Raw genomic sequence first — 14,042 nt, 5'->3', positions numbered from 1 at the left:
TGAAAGTAGCCATACAGAGCAGAGCAAGTTTCAGTGGTACCCCCTTGTATCCCTCCCTAGCAGCAGAGCTTCCTTTCCCTTCTTTCTCACCGTGCGCTGTCTTGCTTCTGGTAGAAGCGTGAAAACAACTCTATTTGCCGCGGTATACATGTATATGATAACCTGGGTAGAGGTTAAGTACATTTTCGCCAAAACAAAATAATACATGGATAGCTCCAACAGAGAAATACATGTTACACAGAACACATTCAGTTTTTTCTATTTATTTGTTGTATACCTTTGAATATGGAACTCTTAGTAAGCAAATGCAGACAATAGTCTCTTGTAATCACAGAATAGTCTAAAGCACAATAAATGAAAGGGCCATATGTTTACCTTACTAAACACAAAAACTGTTGACATAAGACTTAATGTATGCAGACATCAGCAGTGGAAGGTGTATATAAGAGCCCTAGACATTTGTTAGCAATCACTTAAACTAAACCATCCACAGAAATGGGAAAGGTATGTAAATTATATTTTACGTATTTTTGTTTGACTTAGTGCTGATTCTTCTATTAAATGACATCCCTTTACATGTCATCCCTTTATTATTTTAAATCATTCATTTTTATTTTAATCATTACCCATATTTGTCAATTTTTTGCATTTCTGCTAAAAGTATCAGTATAATCATGACAACATGGAAAAGTGTAAAATCCTCAGATTTAAAATACATTCACAACGTTGGAAAGTCACTTTTACAAACCATTTTTAATAAGTTTATTACAAGATATCCTACTAATAATATTTGCCCACATTTACATATAACTTGGGAGCAAGAGTCCAATCCCACTGCAGCAGCACTTAGGGAAGCCTAGGCACGCAAGTAAAAGAAATACACAATTCTCATTTGATCATGCTTACCTGTTGGGTGTTTTAGAGAAACACATTTTTTGGACCTGCTCCCAACTCTAATCTAATCTATAGGTTCCTGAACAGGGACTTCTTTCTAGAATTCCCTCTGAAATCCCTAATGGAGTATTTGAAACTGGGTTTTATAACCCAGAAAACCCCATTTATCACCAATAAAGGAGTGATCAGAGACATGTCCAATGATCAATCATTCCTGTCACTTGATTACTACTGCCAATCATAGACGTCGGCAGTCAAGGTGCCATTGCTTCTTGTCTTGGTACAAACTACTGGAGTGGATTGCATTAAATCCACAGATATTAAATCGAGTGAGTTTGCAAGTCTATATACCCCTTTAAACTTAATAAGTGACATTAAAGGCTTGTTTGGCCTTAGGGTACAAGTCTGCAGTGACTTTATGTGACTGCAGACTTATGAATCCACTGCCTTCTGTAAGGATTCTCCACTGCTGGTGTCAGGAGCAGACGGTCATGTGACCGCAAGGATATGATTTGCATACTTCTGGTTACATTCTGAGAAAATATGTTCAACCTTGCTCAGAACATTTGCATTGAAGGAATCCCTTGAGAAAGGCCACACCGCCGAAACGCGCGTCGGGAAGGACGCTCACAGTTATATCTCCGGCTTCATTGGTAATTATAACAGCCTTTTTGGCTATATTTCTACTTGCTATATATGGTTGCCGGACTTTCTTTACAGGCCATATGCGCTAATGTGCAATGATGTTTTGTCTACCTCAAATTAGTTTATACCCATAGACCTTTTTGTAATATTATATATTTCTGTGAGCGTTTGACTCCCATGTCATCTGTATCTGGTCACCTTAATAAAATGATCCTTGCAATTTACGGCTTTTTTTATTGGAAGTTTTTTTGTCATGGTTTTCCTTTGTTGCTCATTGAAGGAGGCTGAGCACATCTGTTAGGTGTCGAGTTCCCGCCGCTGCACAGGGGGAATCTCAAACCATGTCCGCTGCTGTCTCCCATTCTCCTCCAGCCGCGGTGGAGCCTGCTCGGTGGAGACATTGATCCCAGTGGCTGGCTCAAGCTGATACTGTGCAAATGGTTAATGCTGCCTTTCAGGCTCTGCCTTTGTGGCCAGCGCTGGTCAGCAGCAAGCAGGCGTTTCTGGGACTAAGTCCTGCTTTTCACATACTGAGCATGCCCACGGGATGACCTCCCATTGGAGGTCGGGGGTCACATGCTTAGGTCCTGTTGCTGCTCCTATTGGACCATTAGGAAGGTCCAAGAGTGCTACTGCTATGAAAGGTTTGCATGGCCGCTCGGCCATGCGCTAGTGTAAACTAGCTAATGTGTGTGTGGATGTATGCCTGTCAATGGATGAAAGCTCCGATTCATTCCCATCCCTAGTGTTGTTGCCTGCTCGCGAATGGTGGAAGCTACCTAGTGCCAGACAGTGCTACTCTGCACATCCAGCACACAATTCAGTGTCTCTCAGCAGCGACCGCCAGTGCGGTGCCGTGCGCTTAGTGCGCTTTCCTGGCCCTGTGCAGTAAATTATTAGTTCAGTTCTATCCCTGACACCACAGTAGCGGTGTCGAGCGTAAGAGGTCTAGAGGAACTCTTTCCCTGTGTCTTGGGACAGAGTTCTGTGACTCTTTACTTGCGCTCTCTGTGCGGTATCGCGGCCCTGTGACGCAACAGGGTTCGTTTCCTTCATGCTGGGTGAAGCTAACCCGTGTGTGTATTCACATTATACCGCCATCTAGTCCGCCATTGCCGTGCAACAGGTGTCCTTTCTGCAATGTGGTTCCCGTTCTGCGAACGCACCTCATATTCTTTCTAATTATTATTTTGTGTGCTCTGACAGTCCTAACATCATCTAGTCGACATATGACTGACAGCATGTATACAAATCAGATTATTGCGGTCATGCTCCAATGCTCCAGGCGCCAACACTGGAGAAACCTCAAAGCATGTAGGGAGCACACTGTGAGGATTCACAAGTCTACAGTCACATACAGTGACTGCAGACTTGTACCCTAAGGCTGAGCAAACCATTTCAATTTAAAAATGTTAGTCCCACAGAGAGATTCAGTATAAAAAGTTGTTAATATACAACCAATTTGGATTTTAACTATAACACAAAGCAAAATGCAATTAATTCTTAAACACTGTCATCAACAGATCATCTTCTATGAGGACAAGAACTTCCAAGGCCGCTCCTATGAGTGCAGCTCTGATTGCCCTGATATGACTTCTTTTTTCAACCGCTGCAACTCTATTCGAGTAGATAGTGGAAACTGGATATTGTATGAACACGCCAACTACAGGGGGAGCCAATATTATCTAAGAAGAGGAGACTACCCTGATTTTCAAAAATGGATGGGATTCAATGATTCCATTAGGTCCTGTCACCTGACTCCTCAAGTTAGTATCTGAAGTAGTATAAGTAAATGTACTGTATTTATATGTTATTGCCACGTTAATGCAGTCACCAGGCAAAGTGTTAATGCACAGGTTACATTTTGCACTACATTCAAGAGAATGTGGCTATTCCTTTTATTGAAGAGAGGGATGGTGGAACTTTTGCAGGCATGTGTTAGCCTTTATGTGGGGCCATTATTTTGATTTCAGTCCACAGGATAGTTTTGTATCACAAACATTTTCTATGCACAAATCCAAATGAACACTGTAGATATGACTAACACTTTTCAGGTCATTTTGATTGATATTCTATGGTATAACAAATACAGTGTATGAAGGAGTTTTGTGCCCACTACTGTTTAAAGAAGTTTGAGTGATCACTGTATGAAAGCTGTATCTTTCACTTATTTTCATTATTTTGCTGGTATTGTTTAAACGGGATTGTCCAGGATATGTTTTTTTTATTCTTAATACAATAAATGTTCCAAAATATAAATGAACTAAATTCGCTTGTTAAATTAACTGCTACTCTATTACCAGTGCTCTGGTGGTCACTCCTGGTTCTTACATTGTCATGTGCTCATGTTCTAAGCTTGAGTATCTGTTTCTTCTGTCTGAAAGCTGTAAGTTGCACTACTAATAGTACTCGACCAAAAATTATGGGCCATCACTATAAATAGATAACACGGAATATATTTTGCAATATGTGTACCTGAACTTATCCTAACAGAATATTCTAGTATACATACACAGTGGGTGGTTACCTTATTGGTGGACGGGTAGTAGTGAGTCCGTCTATAGGCGTATGTGGCAAATCGGGAGAGGCTTGTGTGAAGGGACTGGAATGGTAAGCGGTACACCAGTAAATAACAATATAAAAGAATATAAATAAGATCACAAGTGCTAAGCCTCTAGAAATGGAATGGTATCAATAAAAGCAATAAAATGAACTATGCAGGACTGGTAAGTGCCTATATAGTAAATCCCCAATAAAGAACTATAAAAACGGAGGGCTAGTGAACTAACACCCCAAGGAGTGCATAACCTGACATCAGAAAAAAAGTCACTGATATGTATCTATGACTCTGGTTAGTGCACTAGATACAAAGCAAGTGGGGATCCGGTACCTGTCCTGTAAGTACTCGTAGGAAGAAACCCGGCGAAGTTGCGCTTAGAATGTCCGTGCACTCTTAGCGGTAAGCAAAGTCGTTGTACTTAGCTTAAGTAGACGCTGTCTTTGGAAGTCCTCAGGCTGCTAGTATAGGCGCCGTCCCGGCCGGTGACGGACGCCCGCACGGCCTGTGTTGAATCTTGTGCGATGCTGTGCAGGACCTGCGGTGACGTTCGGGTCACATGCTCATAAGTCACGTGGTGCCCTTGATGATGCTACGGTGCCCTGAACCCTGATGAAGGAAACCGAAGCATTTCCGAAACGCGTTGGTTTTGGCTCCCACAGCGCACCGTAGCATCATCAAGGGCACCACGTGGCTTACGAGCACGTGACCCGAACGTCACCGCAGGTCCTGCACAGCATCGCACATGATTCAACACAGGCCGCGCGGGCGTCCGTCACCGGCCGGGACGGCGCCTATACTAGCCGCCTGAGGACTTCCAAAGACAGCGTTTACTTGAGCTAAGTACAACGACTTTACTTACCGCTAAGAGTGCACGGACATTCTAAGCGCAACTTCGCCGGGTTTCTTCCTACGAGTACTTACAGGACAGGTACCGGATCCCCACTTGCTTTGTATCTAGTGCACTAACCAGAGTCATAGATACATATCAGTGACTTTTTTTCTGATGTCAGGCTATGCACTCCTTGGGGTGTTAGTTCACTAGCCCTCTGTTTTTATAGTTCTTTATTGGGGATTTACTATATAGGCACTTACCAGTCCCGCATAGTTCATTTTATTGCTTTTATTGATACCATTCCATTTCTAGAGGCTTAGCACTTGTGATCTTATTTATATTCTTTTATATTGTTATTTACTGGTGTACCGCTTACCATTCCAGTCCCTTCACACAAGCCTCTCCCGATTTGCCACATACGCCTATAGACGGACTCACTACTACCCGTCCACCAATAAGGTAACCACCCACTGTGTATGTATACTAGAATATTCTGTTAGGATAAGCGCAGGTACATATATTGCAAAATATATTCCGTGTTATCTATAGCTTTCTTTTCTCCTCTGTGTGGTGAGGAGCAGTACCCGCAGCTATCCCCATCTATCCCACGAGCGCCGCTTATTCATATATTAGCGCATCACTATAAATAGTTTATTTCTATGACTCATGATAATATTTCATGCTTTTGTGTCTCAGGAATTGTACATGAATTATTTTATTTAGAGCCAGGAAACAATTGCCCATCACATGTCCTCAGGTCTGTTTCTCCAAGGCAGTAAAGATGTTTGTTTGTTTATGAGACAGATAATAAGTAGTGATGGGCAAACCCAAACAGTAAAGTGTCCATTCCCGGGCTCCTAATATGGCCTTCTCTGTAACAGTGCGAGGATCGCTACCACCGGTCAGAAAGCTGAGATTGCCACGCTGTCAGGTGACAGCATGTGAGCCAGCAGCTGTGATCAGCGGTAAAAAGCTTACAGCCTGTCACAGGCGTCGCAGTTCACAGTTCTAATCTCCTGAGAATATGCCTGCTGTGGCTCTTAGAGCAGGCGAGGCTGATAAGAGTATTCAGCAGCTTGCTCCTGTGCAATAAAAAAAATAATTAAAAAATTACATGGGGTCTCTTCTATTTTTAATAATCAAAGCAGGCAAAATCAACAGCAGCTGGCTGCAACCCCCAACAATCAGCCTTATATTGGCTGGTTATCAAGAATAGAGGGGTCCAATGCCATTTTTTTAAATTAGTAAAATAAATAATAAAAAAACGGAGTGGGGTCCCCCCATTTTTGAAAATCCAAGCTAAAGAAGACAGCTGGGGGCTGATATTCTCAAACCGGAAAGGAGCCATAGATATTGGCTGTCCCCAGCCAAAAAATAGCAGCCTGCAGCTGCCAAAGTATAACTTTGTTTTTTTATTTTTATTTCAAATAAAGGTGTCAATGTCTTTATCTCAATTAAAGGGCTTTATTTTTGCTGTTTTTTTAACAGTCTAACTATCAGGTTAGTAATGGGGAGTGTCTTTTAGATGCCTCCCCCATTACTAACCCTTGGGCTTGATGTCAAGCGAACATAAAACATATGACATTAACCCCAACCCTATTACCCCATTTGCCACAGCAAAAGGGTGAGAGGGAAGAGCTGGGGAAAAACTGGCACATCTAATAGATGCGCCTTTTGGGGGGCACCTGTAGGCTGCTATTTCAAGGCTGAGGAGGGTCAATATCCATGGCCTCTTATCAGTCTGAGAATACCAGTCCCTGGCTGTCTTCTTAACTTGGCTGGTTCTCAAAAATGTGGGGTGACCTCAAGCCGTTTTTGTAAAATATTTATTTAAATAATTTAAAAAAACGTCATGGGACTACTCTATTCTTGATAACCAGCCATTATAAAGCTGACAGTTGGGGGTTGAAGTGGGTTTGTTTTGCCTGCACTGATTATCAAAAATAGAAGAGACCCTCAAGTCATTTTTTTAATTTATTTATTGCACAGGCACCGACTAATGAATACTCTCATCAGCCTCACCTGATCTCGCTGCTAACAGCGACAGCAGGTGTTCACTGATGAGAGTAGCACTCTCATAATCTGACCCCTGTAACTGGTGATAACCTTTTTACTACCTGTCAGAGCTGCTGGCTCACATGCTGTCATCTGACAGTGTGGGAACTGCAGCAGTAATGACAGTTACTGCAGATTAGAGTATGTGTTTGCCATGATGTCACGCAGATGACAAAGTGGCAAACAACAAATGTTCAGGCCCTAATCCAGATGAATGCAGTCTGGGTTCGTGTTCGAGTTCGAGTACTGTTCTGGTTACCGAACCATAAGGGTGTGTTCACACGTTGCGGATTCTCTGTGGATCCGCAGCATTTTTTGAGGTGCAGAAACGCTGCAGATCCGCAATTGATTTACAGTACAATGTAAATCAATGAGAAAAAAAATGCTGTGCACACTTTGCGGAAAATCCGCTGCGGAAACTCTGCGGTTTAAAAGAAGTAGCATGTCACTTCTTTTTTGTAAGGCTATGTTCACACCTTGCGTCGGGTCCCTGCGGGTTCTCCCGCAGCGGATTTGATAAATCTGCAGGGCAAAACAACTGAGGTTCTCCCTGCAGATTTATCGCGGTTTGTTCCGCGTTTTCCGCTGCGGGTTTCCGCCTATACTATTGATGCTGCATATGCAGCAATATGCAGCATCAATAGTAATGTTAAAAATAATAAAAATTGGTTATACTCACCCTCTGATGTCCGGATCTCCTGGGCGCTGCACCCGGCGGTCCGGTTCCTAAGATGCTGTGGGAGAAGGACCCTTCGTGACGTCACGGTCATGTGACCGCGACGTCACCGCAGGTCCTGGTCGCACAGCAACTCTGACCGGACGGCCGCGTGCAGCGCCCAGGAGCTCCGGACATCAGAGGGTGAGTATAACCAGATTTTTTATTTTTTAACCCCAAATATGGTTCCCAGGGCCTGGAGGAGAGTCTCCTCTCCTCCACCCCGGGTACCACCCGCACGTTATCCGCTTACTTCCCGCAACGTGGGCACAGCCCCATGCGGGAAGTAAGCGGTTCAATGTATTCCTATGGGTGCAGAATCGCAGCGATTCTGCACAAAGAAGTGACATGCTGCGAGTTGTAAACCGCTGCGTTCCCGCGCGGTTTTTCCCGCAGCATGTGCACAGCGGTTTGCGGTTTCCATAGGGTTTACATGTTACTGTAAACGCTATGGAAACTGCTGCGGACCCGCAGCATCAAAATCGCGGCGGTTCCGCGGTAAAAACCGCTAAGTGTGAATATAGCCTAAATCTGCAGCGTTTTTGTACCCATTACATTATAGAAAACCGCAGGGCTAAAAAACGCAGCAAATCCGCAAGAAAACCGCAGCAAAAATGCACAAAAAAATGCTGCGGAACCACACAAAAAACGCGACAAATCCGCAGGTGCGTTTTCTGCCAGGAGAGGCAGAATCCGCACCAGAAATTCCTAAGCCTAATCTGTAACGTGTGCACATAGCCTAAAACTACTTTTAAATGATCAGAAGAACCCACCAGACCCGAACATCCACAGGTTCGCCCATCACTAAAAATAAAACTTCTTTCTCAACCCTTATTTCAAAGAAATGGATTAATGAACTACCATATATAGCTAATTTTATGGGCTTGAAAGTTAGTCTTTCAGTTTTTAAATCTGCATCTAAATAAGCACAGGTCCTTGTAGAAGCCAAAGTTTGTAGAAAACATTCTGGGCTAGTTTGGAGAAAACATTCTTTAAGGTCAAGTTCAAAGAGGTGCTCTACGTATCATGAGTAGGGACACATAGTCTAGATATTTCTTACCATAGTTTTGCTGGCTAGCTCAGCACTATCAATCAATGCAGCAGCGGGAGAAGACAGCTGACAGAACTCTGGGATGTAGGGTCCTCTGGACTACAGACCTATACATGACGCTTTGAGAATCTCTCTTGCATTTGAGCATAAGTAATGTTTTCTTTGAAAACCATCCAGGGTATTTTTATTCAAAAGGTTTTGCCCCTTTTAACACAACGTTCCCTACAAGGACTGTGCTTACTTTGATATGTGTTTTGGAGCAGACAGATGAGTCACAAATAAAATTTGCTTATGTTTAATTGCTTATATTTTTCTTTTCTTTTCTTAAAGCACCGTGGTCCATTTAGAATGAGGATATATGAGAAAGAAGACTTTAGAGGCCAGATGATGGAGTTCACTGAAGATTGCTTCCATGTGTATGAGCAGTTCCATTATAATGACATTCACTCTTGCAATGTGCTTGATGGACACTGGGTTTTCTATGAGGAGCCCAACTACAAAGGACGCCAATACTATCTGAAACCTGGGGAGTACAGGAGATATAATGATTGGGGAGCTTCAAACTCCAGGGTTGGCTCCTTCAGGAAAGTCCAGTATATTCAATAAACAGAACCAATTTGATACTTACTATTAATAAAAAATACAGTTTGCAAATACATTTATCTCTGTTACATTTTGTACTAAGTGTAAGTATTGTGTCTGACTTTATTTAACACAGTTAGTGATGCATAAACCCATGGATGTTCGGGTCTCTCAGGTTCAGCTGAACATCTAAAAAGAAGTTTGGTTCAGGTACCAAAACTGGACCCCATTCAGTTGAATGGGGCATCTGAATATCCATTGTTTACCACGCTGTCATCTTCATGACAGAGAGGCAAACATGGGCTCTGATCGGCGGTACGATCATTTCCACTGGTCAGAGAGCTACAGTTCCCATGCTGTCAGATGAGAGCGTGATCCAGCAGCTGTGAACCGCTGCTCACAGGCCAAAAAATATATCCGGCACTCCAGGGTAAATGCAGAAAAACATAAATCGTGTTTTATTCACATAAGTACATTCACTGTGTATAAACGTGACGTTTCGGCAACACTAGGCCTTCATTAGAAATAATACTCAGTTCTTGGTGACGACAAAAACAGGTTGGATGTAGCAGAGCAGTGGAGTCTGAGAAAAGTGTGTTGCTGCGCGGTGGATAAAGCACAAAAGTGCTGGGTATGAGGCACCTATGTTAATAAAACACGATTTATGTTTTTCTGCATTTACTCTGGAATGCCGGATTTATTTTTTGGACTATTTGGGGTGGAATCCTTTTAGTGGAGTGCCGCGCACGCTTATTTGACAGGCTGGTCACAGGCATCAGCTGATTGGAGAGTACTACTCTCATCAACCTTCACCTCCTGTCGCTGATAACAGCGAGAGAACGCCACGCTGATAGAAATATTCATCAGCCAGTGCCTGTGCAATATAAATAAATAATATTTTTAAAAATGACATGGGGTGTTAGGGCTAGCAGAACGCACCAAATAATAAGATAGGTAGAATAAGGTGCGTTCGCAGCCCGGGGTCCACCGTGCAGAGATGGAACCTGCTGCCAAGTAATGACGGACTATATGGCGGTACAATGTGAATACACACGGGTTAACTTCACCCTGTGTGAAGGAAGCAAACCCTGTTAAGTCACAGGGCCGCGGTACCTCACACAAGAGCACAAGCAAGGAGTCTCCGAGCTCAGTCCTAAGACTTGGGATCTGAGTCTGTGTAGACTACTTGCGGTTGACACCGCAACTGGGGTGTCAGCGTAACCAAAATAATAACAAAGGAATGCACGAGAGTGCGTGCGGTGCCGCACTGACGGACGCCACTAACCACCCAGGCTTGGGTCAGGAAAGCGCTGTGAAAGCGCACGGCACCGCACTAGCGGACACAGCAACTAGACGCTGTATTAGTGTGTAACGTGTTGTTGGATAAGTCGGGAGCTAGATAGCAATCATACACCTTCCGCGAACAGTCATCCAATAGGGAGGGTTATTTAAAGAGCGACTTTCACTCACAACACACACATGTTTACAAATGTACACTAGCGCATGGCCGTGCGGCCATGCGAGCCTTAAATAGCTGCAGCACGTATAGGACCTTTCAAAGAAGGACCAATAGAATTGCTGCAGTACCTGAGCATGTGACCCTAGATCTCCACTGACAGATCTTGCCCTGGGTATGCTCAGTGTGTGTAAAGTAGGACTTCGTCCCAGAAGCGTCTGCTCGCCGCTGCCCAGCACTGGCTTCAATGGCAGAAGCTGGAAAAGCAGCAGCAACCCTATGCACAGAGTGAGACTGAGCAAGACGCTGGGACCGACATCTCCGCTGAGCAGACTCCACTGCGGCTGGAGAAGAATGGGAGACCGCAGCAGAGATGGTTTGAGATTCCCCCTGTGCAGAGGCGGGAACTTGACACCTAACATTACCCCCCATCCCAGGCCCCCCCCCCCCTCCCTGGACGTCACTACGCTCGAAGGCAGCAATGAGCTGTGGAGCTCGAATGTGTTCAGCAGGCTCCCAGGACCTGTCTTCTGGGCCATAACCCTTCCAATCCACCAAATCGAATTTTTTGCCATGTACCACCTTGCACCCCAAAATAGCGTTCACCTCATAATCATCCGTAGACAAACCCGATGTCCCGGCAGATGACTCGGAAAACCGGGACATGTGTAGGGGTTTCAAGAGGGACACATGAAAGGTGTCGGTGATGCCCAGGCGTGGAGGAAGGGCCAGACGGTAGACCACAGGGTTAACCTGTTCGAGGACCTTGAAGGGACCCAAGTAGCGAGGTGCAAACTTAGGTGCAGCCTGATGTTACGGGTGGAGAGCCACACTAAGTCACCAGGAGCAAAGGTCGGAGTGGGGCGCCGATGAGCATCGGCGGAGGACTTCATTCTCTCCTTGGAAACCCGAATGGCATCCTGAGTGCGGTCCCAAATGTCCCGTGCCTCCACAGCCCAGTCTGCCACCCTGGAGTCAACGGAAGACATGAGCATGGGCACAGAGACACGCGGATGCTGGCCGTTATATAGGAGGAATGGAGTCTGACCGGTGGAGTCGGCTACGCGTTGTTAAGCGCAAACTCTCTGGCCGTTGCCGAGGAGACTTGTTCTTGGCACAGGAAACACATGCCCGAACATACTCTGCGATGTCACGAGCCATATGCAGCCACCAGTATGTCCTCGCCAAGAGCTCAGATGTCCTCTTGGTCCCAAAGTGTCCACCCACCATGGACAAGTGAGCCCAAGAGAGAACCTCCTGTCGCAAACTAGATGGAACGAAAGTCTTGCTTGGGGCACAGACTCTAGCGAAACCGGAGCCACCGTTCTCAGGCTCTCTGAAGGGACAATAAGCCGAGGCTCCTCCTCCTCCACAGATGACAAAACGGAGCGAGAGAGAGCGTCAGCCCGAAGGTTCTCCCCAGAAAGAAAATGGAGGGTGAAATGAAACCGGGAGAAGAACAAGGACCATCTGGCCTGGCGAGAATGTAACTGCTGGGCTGTCTGCAGGTACACCAAATTTTTATGATCTGTGAAGACTTGGAAGGGAAAATGAGCTCCCTCCAAGAGATGTCTCCACTCTGAAAAAGCCAACTTCATGGCTAGCAACTCCCTGTCTCCGATGGAATAATTCCTCTCTGCTGGTGAGAAGGTCTTAGAAAAGAAGAAGCAAGGATGCTTCCGACCTTGAGCATCCTTTTGGAAGAGGACTGCTCCAGCACCAACAGATGAGGCATCCACCTCCATGATAAATGGCTTATCTACATCGGGGCGATGTAGGATGGGAGCGCTAGCGAAGTGTGACTTTATGGAGTTAAAGGCCTTGGAGACCTCCTCAGACCACAATTTGGGATTTGCCCCCTTCTTGGTGAGGGCAACCAAGGGAGCTACCAAAGTTGAGAAGTGCGGAATGAACTGGCGATAATAATTAATGAACCCCATAAAGCGCTGCACCGCTTTAAGAGAATGGGGTTCCTGCCAGTCCATCACAGCCTGTAGTTTGGCAAGATCCATAGCCAATCCCTGGGCGGAGATGATATAGCCTAGGAATGGTAAGGACTCCTGCTCAAACATACACTTGTCCAACTTGGCATAGAGGGAGTTTGCCTGTAGGATGTTGAAGACTTTGCAAACATCTCTCCGGTGGGAGTCAATATCTGGAGAGTAGATGAGAATATCATCCAGATAGACTACGACCGAGGTGGAGAGCATATCCCGGAAGATGTTGTTCACAAAGTCTTGGAAAACGGCTGGGGCATTACAGAGCCCAAAGGGCATCACCAGATATTCATAGTGCCCATCCCTGGTGTTAAAAGCCGTCTTCCATTCGTCCCCCTCACGGATGCGAATCAGGTTGTAAGCACCTCGCAGATCTAATTTAGTAAATACCCTTGCTCCCCAAAGCCTATCAAAGAGCTCAGATATCAAGGGCAAAGGATACTTATTCTTAACGGTGATGGCGTTAAGACCCCTGTAGTCTATGCATGGACGCAATTCCCCATTCTTCTTCTGCACGAAGAAGAACCCTGCCCCAGCAGGTGACACTGACTTCCTAATGAATCCTCTTGCCAGATTTTCCTGGATGTACTGTGACATTGCCTCCATCTACGGGAGAGATAATGGATAAACTCGTCCCCGGAGAGGCTCAGCACCAGGCAAGAGATCAATAGGACAGTCATAGGGGCGATGGGGCGGAAGGGTCTCCGCCGCCTTTTTGGAGAGCACGTCTGCATAAGACCAATATTGCTTGGGGAGAGAGGATAAATCTGCGGGTACCTCTGTAGTAGCAACCTGAACGCACTCCCTCTGACACCTACCCCCACAAGATTCACCCCATTTTAGAATTCTGCCTGATGACCACTCGACATGAAGAGAGTGGTACCGCAACCAAGGTATTCCCAACAGGACCTCATCAATTCCCTCAGGAATGATGAGCAGAGATATAATCTCCTGATGGGATGGCGACATGGACAGAGTAAAAGGGATGGTATGGTGTGTTATCTGTGAGGGCAGTGTCGACCCATTCACCACTTGTACCGTTACTGGTTGAGCTAGCATAACCAGGGGTATTGCGTGACGTTGGGCGAAGGCAGAAGACATAAAATTGCCCTCCACCCCAGAATCCACCCAGAGCTCTACCGAGTGAGTGAATGAGCCTATTGTTATTGTCCCCTTAAAGGACAATTTGGAGGCAAACGTCGCCGTGTCTAGTGTACCTCCAACTACTACCACTAGACGCTGACGTTTCCTCGAC

At 45.3% G+C, this 14,042-nt stretch overlaps 1 protein-coding gene across 1 annotated transcript; it reads left to right on the top strand.

The window, feature by feature from the left end:
- The first annotated feature begins 420 nt into the window (after nucleotides 1-420).
- On the top strand, nucleotides 421-9,408 carry LOC138644854 (gamma-crystallin-3-like). The gene is made up of 3 exons (XM_069733740.1): nucleotides 421-504; nucleotides 3,063-3,305; nucleotides 9,083-9,408. Exons 1-3 carry the CDS (start codon nucleotides 496-498, stop codon nucleotides 9,356-9,358), a joined length of 528 nt encoding a protein of 175 aa, XP_069589841.1. The 5' UTR covers nucleotides 421-495; the 3' UTR covers nucleotides 9,359-9,408.
- The last annotated feature ends 4,634 nt before the right edge of the window (nucleotides 9,409-14,042 follow it).

Source organism: Ranitomeya imitator, chromosome 7, assembly GCF_032444005.1.
Source record: "Ranitomeya imitator isolate aRanImi1 chromosome 7, aRanImi1.pri, whole genome shotgun sequence".
NCBI classification, from domain to species: Eukaryota; Metazoa; Chordata; class Amphibia; order Anura; family Dendrobatidae; genus Ranitomeya; species Ranitomeya imitator.
This window is presented reverse-complemented; position numbering and strand designations above follow the sequence as displayed.